Source organism: Dipodomys spectabilis, unplaced genomic scaffold (genome assembly GCF_019054845.1).
Source record: "Dipodomys spectabilis isolate Male_0828 unplaced genomic scaffold, ASM1905484v1 ptg000085l, whole genome shotgun sequence".
NCBI lineage: Eukaryota > Metazoa > Chordata > Mammalia > Rodentia > Heteromyidae > Dipodomys > Dipodomys spectabilis.
The window spans coordinates 4,466,242-4,477,434 of NW_024870762.1; the positions used below are offsets into that span (position 1 = coordinate 4,466,242).

Here is an 11,193-nt window from a genome sequence, read left to right on the forward strand (position 1 = left end):
AGATGGTAGAGCACAATCCAATGCGTGAAAGTCTCAGATAAAAAGGAAAAAAACAATTGAGGCTCATTCATTTCCTCCTTCTCCCGTCCCACCTGTGGTGCCCACTCCCTACCTCAGCTTTTTAGTTGTTTTAAGAGGAGGTCTTGATGTGTAGTCCAGGCTGAACTCCAGACAATGCTTTTTTTTTTTTTTTGGTCGGTCGTGGGTCTTAAACTCTGGGTTTGAGGGCTGTCTCTCAGCTCTTCAGCTCAAGGCAAGCCCTCTACGAATTGAGCCACAGTGCCACTTCCGGTTTTCTAAGTGGTTTATTGGAGATACGAGTTTCACGGACTTTCCTGCCCGGGCTGGCTTTGAACCACGATCCTCAGATCTCAGCCTCCTAAGTAGCTAGGATTACAGGCGTGAGCCACCAGCGCCCGGCTTCCAGACAATATTTATGCCTCACTTTCCCCAGTGGTGGAACCACCCTCCCGACCCCAAAGAGAAAGTCTACTGTGAGTAGGGGGAGGGGGAGGGGGGAGGGAAAGTTGAGAGAAAAATGAGGGAATGGGTAATAAGTTCTATAAGAAGTGTAATTACCTTATTTATGTAACTGTAACCCCTCTGTACATCATCTTGACACACACACAGACACAAAAAAAGATCCTGGGGGGTAGGGGTGGGGAGAGAAAGTCTACTGTAAAAGAAAGAGAACATTGACCGCAAGGATTTACTCCAAGACCCATTTGGGAAACTTGGGGATGTGGAAATTAAATCCCTCCTACCTCTTAAATCCCAGTAACACCCTTTGTAGAGTTCTGTTCTCTAATTAGACCACTGGAGATACGATGTGAGATTCTTTCATAGAAGGGAGCATTTCAGGTTCTGAAGCTAACGGCTGGAATGTAAGAGATTCTGAGTTCCTAGAAACTGGCAAAGTGCCCACCACTTGTGGAATGTGGAAGGATGCAAGAGGTGGGATTCTTGGAGACCGGGAAGGCGTTCACCTTGCTGGTTTCCTCGTCTGATCACGGGCGGCCCCAGCCTTGCCTCCACGAAACCCTTTAGCCCCCCCCCCCCACCTTCACCATCACCCCCAACCATCACATCGGCTTCTTCCCGTTCTTTCCTCAGCGCTCCCAGAAGAGGAGGTGACCCCCGGTATTTTGTGCGCTTCATCTCTCAGCCCTCACCACGGCCATTTTCACGGGCTTTCCACGAAGCCGCCACCCCTTCCAGTGCCCGCCCTGGACCCTGGATCCCTCGGGATAAAGAAGGGCCTCCTGGCCAGCGCCGCCGACCCTTCAGAGAAGAGCGGAGGGCCAACCTCGGAGGCCCCACCGGCTCGGTCGGCCTTTAGTTCTGGAGCTTGGACAGCAAGTCAATATAGCCATAATAACGCGTGTTCGTAGCGGCTCGTACTCATTTCTGCACACGGGTGTGACTTCGGGGGACGCCGCGCCCGTCGCGGGAGGCAGCTGCTGGACAGCGGCCCCGCGCGGCCCTAGAGAGGAGGAGTAAGCGCCGGGGGGAAGGGTGGGAAAGGGAGCCCGCGGCGCAGGAAAGCAAGGCCGGACGCCTCGCCGGCACCCAAGAGAAGGGAAACGTCTCATTTCCTTCCTCCCACTTTCCTTCCTTTCCCCAAATCCCGCATTGCCTTAGAAAGACCAAGTCCTTCTTAATCCATCCTGCTTGGCTCCCCCTCCCCTCCTCGGAAACATGGTTGCGTCCTACTAGCCCTTGACTCACGGGCGGATGGGTCAGAGGTAGGAAGTTTCTGATTGGCCAAGTCGCGGAAGTACCGGGTGAAAAAAGGCTCACAGCCTATGGGAACGAGCCTCGGCGGAGCCCAGTACCTACGCGAAAATGGCGGCCTCAAACTACTATGGGACGCCGGCGGGGACAAACATCACCCCGTACAAATCCGCAGGAAGAAAACCTCAGATGCTGTGGGCGGGCCCAATCCCACTTCCGGCCACAGGTGACTGTTTGCCGTACGACAATATGGCCGCACCCTGGTTCAAAAAAGGCGGAAACTGGGACTTCCGGTCCGTACTGGGGCCTGCGGTGGGAGGGAGGAAAAGGAAGGCGGAGAGAACATGCTAGGTTCTGAGACCAGCCGCGAGGGTCGCCTTGAGAGACCGTTTCTGAGGTGGGGGCCTGACCGTGTGGACAGCGAAGGAGGGGTGAGAAATACTGAGGGAGAGGTGTTGGGAGAGAAACCTGGGTTGCTGAGTCTGAGGTGTAAGCTGTTGTACCTTGCTGTGTCCGAAAGGGAGCAGGGTGGCCTGCGGCTGAACTGGGGGAGGGGACTTGGCGGGAAGCTCTGAACACTGGCCCGGTCCGACTGGGTTGGTATCAAGAGGAATCAGGAAGAGTCCAGAAGAAGGCCCCCGGTCGGCTACAAGTCAGAAAAAAATGGGGAAAATAGGGTGGGGTGACAGGGAGGGGACTTGAGATGAAAAATCTCCAGCCTCAAGCCAGGTTTGAGGGGAGCCGTCAGGAGGGTGAAATAATGGAGATAATTAAGAGTAAGGAGAACCGATTGCTGGGAGGGAACTTCCGAGACTTGGAGTTGGGAGTGAATTTATGGGGTGGAATGTGGAGGGTTTTCCTGGTTTAAGAGCGGAGGGGGGCAAGCGTGTGAGGTGACACCGACAGGGGGTGTGGAAGGGCTTGTCGGGAATTTGGGTTGCGGTCTGAGACTTGGTATTAGGGTTGGGAGTAAAAACCAACTTTGAGAAACGCAACTGAAAGACCGGAAATCGACGTGGGGGGTGGAGTAGGAGGTGGGGACTTACGGTTTGGGAGGCTCATCACTATCCTACACTTGAAGGACCGGAAAAGCACAAAGAAGTAGTTCCTGAAACTGGGCAGTGAGAGGACGTCCACCTTTGGGCTTGAACCCCAAGAGGACCATAAACTACAAAGGGATGGGGTGATGCTGGAGGGGCTCTTTCTGAGGTCCCCATCCCCTTCTAGCAGGAAATCTGAAATCCCCAACACTTCCTCCCTCGGGGGAATTTGATCCCCCATGGCCACCGCTAACAGCATCATTGTGCTGGATGATGATGATGAAGATGAAGCAGCTGCTCAGCCAGGGCCCTCCCACCCACCCCTGAGTCCTGGCTCACCTCAGGCAGAAGCCCTTGGCTCACCGCAGGCAGAAGCCCCTGGTTCTTCTGAGCCCCTTGGAGCTGAAGGAAATAGTAGTTCTGGCGGCAAGAAATGCTACAAGTTGGAGAATGAGAAGCTGTTTGAAGAGGTGAGCTTCACGGGAGGAGATTCTTGTACTCCAGGGAGGGGGATGGTTGACTGGCTTGCTCTCTGGTCCTGTCTTCCCCACTAACCCCAGCTTACCTTCTTTCTCTCAACTCTTTCCCTTGTCTCTTTCCCCCTTCTTTTCCCTGAACTCTGCAGTTCCTTGAACTGTGTAAGACGCAGACAGCAGACCACCCTGAGGTGGTCCAATTCCTCTCTAACCGGCAGCAGCGGGCCCAGTCTCTGTTTTTGGCCTCAGCAGAGTTCTGCAACATCCTTTCCCGGGTCCTCTCCCGGGCCAGGAGTCGGCCAGCTAAGTTGTATGTGTATATCAATGAACTCTGCACTGTTCTTAAGGCCCATTCTGCCAAGAAGAAGCTGAACCTGGCCCCTCTTGCTACCACTTCCAGTGAGCCCTTTGAGAATAACCCTCCCACAGACTCCTCAAACCTCACACATGCTGAAGCCTCTGCCTCTGAGGCCCCAAGGACCCGTGGTTCCCGACGGCAGATCCAGCGCTTGGAGCAGTTGCTGGCACTCTATGTGGCAGAGATCAAGCGGCTACAGGAAAAGGAGTTGGATCTGTCAGAATTGGATGATCCAGACTCCACATACCTGCAAGAGGCCAGATTGAAGCGGAAGCTTATCCGCCTCTTTGGCCGCCTGTGTGAGCTGAAAGACTGCTCTTCTCTGACTGGCCGTGTCATTGAGCAGCGAATACCTTACCGGGGCACCCGCTATCCAGAGGTTAATAGGCGCATCGAACGGCTCATCAACAAGCCAGGGCTTGATACTTTCCCTGACTATAGAGATGTGCTTCGAGCAGTAGAGAAGGCAGCTGCTCGGCACAGCCTTGGCCTTCCTCGACAGCAGCTTCAGCTCTTGGCTCAGGATGCCTTCCGTGATGTTGGTGTTAGGTTACAAGAGCGCCGCCACCTTGATCTCATCTACAACTTTGGCTGTCACCTCACAGATGACTATAGGCCAGGTAGGAGGCTAGTGGGATGCCCATCAATAACTCTTCAGGGTAGATGTGTGGCAGAGGGGGCATTGCCCTAGTCCCCTCAGGTTTGAGCTGACTGTTGTATTTTTCCACATAGGTATTGACCCAGCACTTTCAGATCCTGCTTTGGCCAGGCGCCTTCGAGAAAACCGAAACTTAGCAATGAGCCGACTGGATGAAGTCATCTCCAAATATGCAGTGATGCAAGACAAAAGTGAGGAGGGGGAGAGACAGAAGCGAAGAGCTCGGCTTTCCCAAGGCACTTCCTCCCAATCTCCAGACTCCCCCAAAGCCTCCTTGGATTCTGGTGAGGTGTGGAAGGGAGACTGTTTCCCCATCTGCCTGCACACACACACGCACACGCACACACACACACACACACATACACATACACACTTTCTCTCTCTCTCTCTCTGTCTCTGTTTCTGACCACCAGAGATTCCAGGGTGTTTGATGGGGGAGTGCACAGAAGGAATATAAGAACCAAACTCTGGGGCAAGGGATTTCTTAGGGAAATTCCTTTGTCTCTCAGGGCCCTAGTGGAATGGCATCCCAAGAATGCCCGCCTACCTCCAAGGCTGACACTGATGATGAGGAAGATGAAGAAAGTGATGAGGAGGAAGAAGAGGAAGAAGAGGAAGAGGAAGAAGCCACAGATTCCGAAGACGAGGATGATCTAGAACAGATACAGGAATGTCAGGAAGATGAAGAGGAGGAGGAAGAGGAAGAAGAAGAGGAGGAAGAAGAAGAGGAGGAGGAGGAAAGAGGAGGTTTGTAGAAGAACATCTATGTCAATTCTACCCTGTTGAGCATGAGCACCTGTTGAGATTCTTTCCTTTCTCTTCTTACTCCTAGTTCCTTTGCAGTAGTAGTCTCCCCTCCCCCAGTCCTCATGTCACTCCTCTCCTCTTTTCTTCTTCCCTAGGTAATAGTAGAAACAAAAGCCCAATGTCACCATCACAGACCTCCACTGAAAACGTGGAGCCCAGCAAAGAGAACAACAGGTCTTCGGAAGAACTGCAAAATAAAGAACTCACAGCGTCACCGGCTTCACTGTTGGAAGAACCCCTGAATCCTTCCAGCATAGATGCTGAAAGCAGTGGAGAACAGTATGAAAAGCTTCCCCTAGAGGAAGAGAGTCCTAAGTCTCAGCTCTTTGAGTTAGAAATTGAAACTTTACCAGTGGATACTACCCCCTCCCCTGAGGAAAAGGATATTTCCTCTTCTGGAAAGCAATCAGAGGATGTCCTCAGTACTGTTTTGGAGAATGGGGCAGCCATGGTCTCCTCCACATCCTTCAATGGAGGTGTCTCTCCTCATGCTTGGGGAGATTCCAGTCCTCCCTGCAAGAAATCTCGCAAGGAGAAGCCAACAGGAATAGGACCATTAAAAACCAGGTAACAACAGGTGGAGGAAAAGGGAAGCAGAGAAGGGATTTCAGGGGACTTTCTGAGGAATATTGAAGGATTGAGGCTTCTGGGAGAGATTGGATACTCTCCTAGATTTAGGCTTCTCACATCCCTCCATGTGTTTGCATTTTATTCTTAGCTGTGTGGAAGAGCAAAAGGCATTACAGGAGAAGAATGGGAAGAAGACAGTATGTACCCTGTCTAGTCCACCTTCCCCCTTGGCTTCTATGGTTCCAGTTGCTGATTCCTCTACAAGGGTGGACTCTCCTAGCCATGGCCTGGTGACCAGCTCCCTCTGCAGCCCTTTTCCAGCCCAGATGTCCCAAGTTCCCCAATCACAAGCTCTTCAACCCAGTTCTTATAAGGTAAGAGGGGTAGTCTTTTTCTTGACCATTCATTGTTTCAGGCCCTCTGTCTGGAACACTTGTCACATCTTATTTCCGTTTTTCCCACCTTAGTTTTAAACATTTTTTCTTTTTTTTTTTTCTTTTTTTTTTCCTTTTTTTTGTCGGTTGTGGAGCTTGAACTCTGGGCATGGGCACCATCCTGCTCAGTTCTTCAGCTCAAGGCTTGCACTCTACCACTTGAGCCACTTGCCACTTCCAGTTTTCTGGTGGTTTATTGGAGATAAGAGTCTCATGGATTTTCCTCCCTGGGCTAGCTTTGATCCAAGATCCTCAGATCTCAGTCTCCTGAATAACTACAATTACAGGTGTGAATCACCAGTGCCCAGCTTTTTTTTTTTTTGGTTATGGGGCTTGTACTCTGGGCCCAGGTACTGTCCCTGAGCTCTTTTGCTGAAGGCTAGCACTCCAGTTTTCTGGTGGTTGGTTGGAGATTAGTGTCTCATGGACTTTCCTCCCCAGGTTGGCTTTGAACCAAGATCCTCATATCTCAGCCTCTTGAGTAGCTGGGATTACAGGCATGAGCCACCAGTGTCTGGCAGTTTTTTGTTTTTTTTTTTTTTTGTCGGTCGTGGGGCTTGAACTCTGGGCCTGGGCGCTGTCCCTCAGCTCTTCAGCTCAAGGCGAGCGCTCTACCACTTGAGCTACAGCGCCACTTCCGGTTTTCTGGTGGTTTATTGGAGATAGGAGTCTCACGGTCTCTCCTGCCCGGGCTGGCTTTGAACCGCGATTCTCAGATCTCAGCCTCCTGAGTAGCTAGGATTACAGGCGTGAGCCACCAGCGCCCGGCAACAGTTTTTAATTTATTTACATGCTTCCTTCTTCTCCTTTGCCTATACTCTTGACTTTTTTTTTTTTTTTTTTGCCAGTCGTGGGGTCTGAACTGTGGGCCTGGGCACTGTCCCTCAGCACTTCAGCTCAAGGCTAGCGCTCTACCATGTGAGCCACAGTGCAACTTCTGGCTTTTATCTGCTTATGTGGTGCTGAGGAATCCAACCCAGGGTCTCATGCATGCAAGGCAAGCACTCTACCACTGAGACACTCTCGACTTCTTTGATTCTGTCTTTCACTTCTCTGCAGATGAGTGTGGCCACACAGTGTGATCCAGAAGAAATCATCGTGCTCTCAGACTCTGATTAGTTCCCTCCCACTCTCCCTGCCTTCCAGAATGATTTGGATAGCATTTGGAGGATGGTGGAAAGCAAATAAATTTGAGGAAGGGATGGACTGATCTAATTCTTTTTTGGTGGTTTCTTTAAAAAATCAAAAGCTTAAGCTTAAGTTTTACACAGAAACAATAAATAATAAAACTTTTTCTTATTGTATTTCTGTCTTGTCCTTCTGTGGTTACAGTTGTGTTTCAGCTGTTCCCCTAGCTTAGGTATAACCCAGGTCCCAGAGCAGCCTGGGAACTATCCTTCATAGCTTGTGTCATCTTAAAATGTCCTTGGGTCTGGACCCCTACATCAGGCTCTTAAAAAAAGAAAAGTGCTTTGGCTTTCTTTTAACTCACTTTACTTTTCTTCAAGGGTTAGGAATGAAAAGGCCAATCAGGGGCTGGCTCAAGATTACTTGGCCAATCCAGGCCCGGAGGAAGGAGGTGGGGCTTTAGGGGGAATGTTAAGAGGCTGGGCATGGGGTTATGTGATCCTGCAAATCAGCTGGAGGCCACAGCTTGGAGGCGGGGCCTGAGGAGCAAAGGCCAGAACCCGTCGCCGGTGGGAAAAGGCAGGGTTACGGAATTAAAGGGGAATGAAAGTTTCTACCAAACCAAGTTCTGGGCCCACAGTGGAAGAGGGGACCTGGTACCTTTAAGGTGGAATGAGGCGATTATTCCTTAAAGGGGAAGTGGCTGTGTCGGCAGAATCTTGCGCAGCTGCACGGGCGGGGTGTTTGCCTTTGCCTTTAATGTCGGTGGGGCAGGAGGAGGAGTGGAGGAGGCGGGCGGAGGGAGTCGGCGCAAGATGGCGGCGGGAGGGGCCCAGGCTGCAGCTCTGGCCGCCGAGTGAGGGGCGGGGGGGTGGGCCCCGGGGCGCGCGGCCCGGTAAGCGGGGACGCGCGGGGTTGGGGGCACCTTCCGGGTGGGAGAAAAGGCCGTGGTAGCGCGCGGGGCGGGGCAGGGGAGGCGGGGTCCAGTGTAGGCGGGGGGGGGTAGACAAGGGGCGGGTCGAAATGACCTGGGGCGGGGCGGGGCGGACTTTCTTGGGCGTGGTTAGTGGTGCGCTGTGGGTGGAGGGGGCGTGGTCTGTGACATCGCTGGGGGGCATCACTTTAGAAGAAGTGGAATCGGGGCTGGTTTCCAGTAGAGGAGCAGATTTGCCACCCTCCCAAGTAGAGTATAAATCACCCCAAAGGTGGATTTTGAAAAGTCGGAGTCAAGCAAATGGTAAATAGGGTGTAATTCCAAGATGCTCCCTAAGAGCGTCTTATTTCTAACCTCTAAGGGAAAGATCATTGCCACTCGTTAGCTGAATGTCCTTGGATAAGCTTAATCTTTCTCAGACTTAGTTTACTTACCTGTCAAATGGGGTTGAGGCATTTACCTATCCTTGTTATGGGAAGTTACTTAGAAGAGTGGTATGAATATGCTTTTGAACTGTAGTGGACATTTACAAAATGTTGTTCTCTTTTTTTTTCTCCCCAGAGACCCCCCCGGCCGCCCTTCTCTTTCCTTTGTTCCTGTGGCTGGGGGGGGGGGGTTAATCCTCTCCTTTCACAACATGGAGCCATCTCCTCTGTCACCCAGTGGGGCAGCACTCCCCCTGCCCCTCTCTCTGGCTCCACCCCCACTGCCCCTGCCAGCAGCTGCAGTGGTACACGTGTCCTTCCCAGAGGTGACCAGTGCTCTCCTGGAGTCCCTTAATCAACAACGGTTGCAGGGCCAACTCTGTGATGTGTCCATTCGAGTGCAGGGACGGGAGTTTCGGGCTCATCGAGCTGTTCTGGCTGCCTCTTCTCCGTACTTCCACGACCAGGTCCTACTCAAGGGCATGACCTCCATCTCACTACCCAGTGTCATGGATCCTGGTGCCTTTGAGACCGTCCTAGCCTCTGCCTACACTGGCCGGCTCAGCATGGCTGCTGCTGACATTGTCAACTTCCTCACTGTGGGATCTGTGCTCCAAATGTGGCACATTGTGGACAAGTGCACTGAACTCCTCCGAGAAGGCCGAGCTTCAGCCACTACCACCATCACTACTACTGCAGCCACTTCTGTCACTGTACCTGGTGTTGGTGTCCCATCAGGGAGTGGGGGCCCTGTGGCCCCTGCCAGCATGGGCTCTGTGCGCTCCCATACCTCCAGCCGGGCCAGTGAGAATCAGTCTCCCAGCAGCAGCAACTACTTCAGCCCTCGGGAGTCTACTGATTTCTCATCTTCTTCCCAAGAGGCATTTGCAGCTTCTGCAGTAGGCAGTGGGGAGCGGCGAGGAGGTGGCCCAGTATTCCCGGCCCCTGTGGTTGGTAGTGGGGCTGCCACTTCTGGGAAGCTGCTGCTGGAGGCAGATGAACTGTGTGATGATGGCACGGATGGGAGAGGGGCAATGGTCCCTGGGGCTGGGCTCCGGAGGCCTGCCTATACACCTACCAGCATCGTGCCACAGAAACACTGGGTGTATGTTAAACGGGGTGGAAATTGCCCTGCACCAGCACCTTTGGTTCCCCAAGACCCAGAGCTAGAGGAGGAGGAAGAGGAGGAAGACTTGGTGCTGACTTGTGAGGATGATGAGGATGAAGAGTTGGGGGGTGGCTCTAGGGTTCTATCAGGGGGAGGCCCTGAGGCTACTCTCAGTATCAGTGATGTCCGAACCCTGACTGAGCCTCCAGACAAGGGGGAGGAGCAGGTCAACTTCTGTGAATCCTCCAATGACTTTGGTCACTATGAGAGTGGGGGTCCTGGGGCAGGGCTGGATGACTCAGGGGGACCCACCCCTTCCTCTTATGCCCCCACACACCCTCCACGACCCCTCCTCCCTTTGGACATGCAGGGCAACCAGATCTTGGTCTTCCCATCATCTTCCTCCTCCTCCTCACAGGCTCCAGGCCAGCCGCCAGGGAACCAAGCAGAACATGGGGCTGTGACGCTTGGGGGCGCATCAACAGCAGGCCTGGGCATGCCAGGTGGCAATGGCGGGGCAGCAGGAGGGACGGGAAGTGGGGATGGAAATAAGATCTTTCTGTGCCACTGCGGGAAGGCCTTCTCCCACAAGAGCATGCGCGATCGGCATGTGAACATGCATCTCAACCTGAGGCCCTTTGACTGCCCCGTGTGCAACAAGAAGTTCAAAATGAAGCACCATCTGACAGAGCACATGAAGACACACACAGGTCTCAAGCCCTACGAGTGTGGTGTCTGCGCCAAGAAGTTCATGTGGCGAGATAGCTTCATGCGTCACCGGGGACACTGTGAGCGAAGGCACCGAATGGGTGGAGCTGGGGGCATACCTGGCCCCGGGGTGTCCACAGGGCCAACCTTACAACCCAAGAGAGAGTCCTCTGGAGGGGGTGGGGCCAGTGGCGATGAGGCAAGTGGGGCCACACCCCCACCCAACAGACGTGTCTGGTCCCCACCAAGTGTCCACAAGGTGGAGATGGGTTTCAATGGAGGTGGAGGAGCGAACTGACTGACGATTGGGGTAACTTCTGGGGAAGAGGGAATGGGGAGCCCACTCCAGGGGTGCTGTGATCCCTGGATGATCTCCCATCACACTGTCTTTATCACTATGGACTTGTACATATTCTGGAGAGGAAACCATGTTTCATTATCAACAGCTCATTCCACTCAGCCCCTTTCTCCCAAGGTATCCCCATTATAGCCCAAAGCCCCAGCTCTACAGAGAAGGGGAAACACGGAGAGAGGAGTGGGAGGGGGTGTTTGGAGCATCCTGGAGTTGCAGGGTCATGAGTCAGGTTGTAGTAGTCTGTACCTGAAGTCTGTGTTTGTGTTGTGGGAGAAGGCCTTTTTTTTATTTTTGCCAGTCCTGGGGCTTGAACTTTGGGCCTGGGTGCTATCCCTGAGCTTTTAAGCTCAAGGCTAGCTCTATATTATTGGGCTACAGCTCCATTTATGGCTTCTTGTGGTTAATTGGACATAAGAGTCTCATGGACTTCCTGCCTGGCCTAGCTTCAAACTGTGATC

The 11,193-nt window shown here is 52.9% G+C and overlaps 2 protein-coding genes across 7 annotated transcripts; both read left to right on the top strand.

Moving 5' to 3' along the window:
- The first annotated feature begins 2,028 nt into the window (after positions 1 to 2,028).
- On the top strand, positions 2,029 to 7,381 carry Daxx (death domain associated protein). Of its 5 annotated transcripts, none has more exons than XM_042684220.1 (8): positions 2,029 to 2,131; positions 2,962 to 3,244; positions 3,400 to 4,228; positions 4,341 to 4,555; positions 4,776 to 5,013; positions 5,169 to 5,640; positions 5,792 to 6,017; positions 7,137 to 7,381. In XM_042684220.1, exons 2-8 carry the CDS (start codon positions 3,014 to 3,016, stop codon positions 7,194 to 7,196), a joined length of 2,271 nt encoding a protein of 756 aa, XP_042540154.1. In that variant the 5' UTR covers positions 2,029 to 2,131; positions 2,962 to 3,013; the 3' UTR covers positions 7,197 to 7,381. The 5 variants fall into 5 exon arrangements, with proteins under 5 accessions (XP_042540154.1, XP_042540153.1, XP_042540157.1 ...); XM_042684219.1 differs by having other exon boundaries at positions 2,036 to 2,165; XM_042684223.1 differs by having other exon boundaries at positions 2,036 to 2,165; positions 3,598 to 4,228.
- A 388-nt stretch (positions 7,382 to 7,769) lies between these two features.
- On the top strand, positions 7,770 to 11,081 carry Zbtb22 (zinc finger and BTB domain containing 22). Of its 2 annotated transcripts, none has more exons than XM_042683959.1 (2): positions 7,770 to 7,872; positions 8,701 to 11,081. In XM_042683959.1, the coding sequence occupies exon 2, from the start codon at positions 8,777 to 8,779 to the stop codon at positions 10,676 to 10,678; it is 1,902 nt and encodes a 633-aa protein (XP_042539893.1). In that variant the 5' UTR covers positions 7,770 to 7,872; positions 8,701 to 8,776; the 3' UTR covers positions 10,679 to 11,081. The 2 variants fall into 2 exon arrangements, with proteins under 2 accessions (XP_042539893.1, XP_042539894.1); XM_042683960.1 differs by lacking the exon at positions 7,770 to 7,872 and adding an exon at positions 8,018 to 8,100.
- The last annotated feature ends 112 nt before the right edge of the window (positions 11,082 to 11,193 follow it).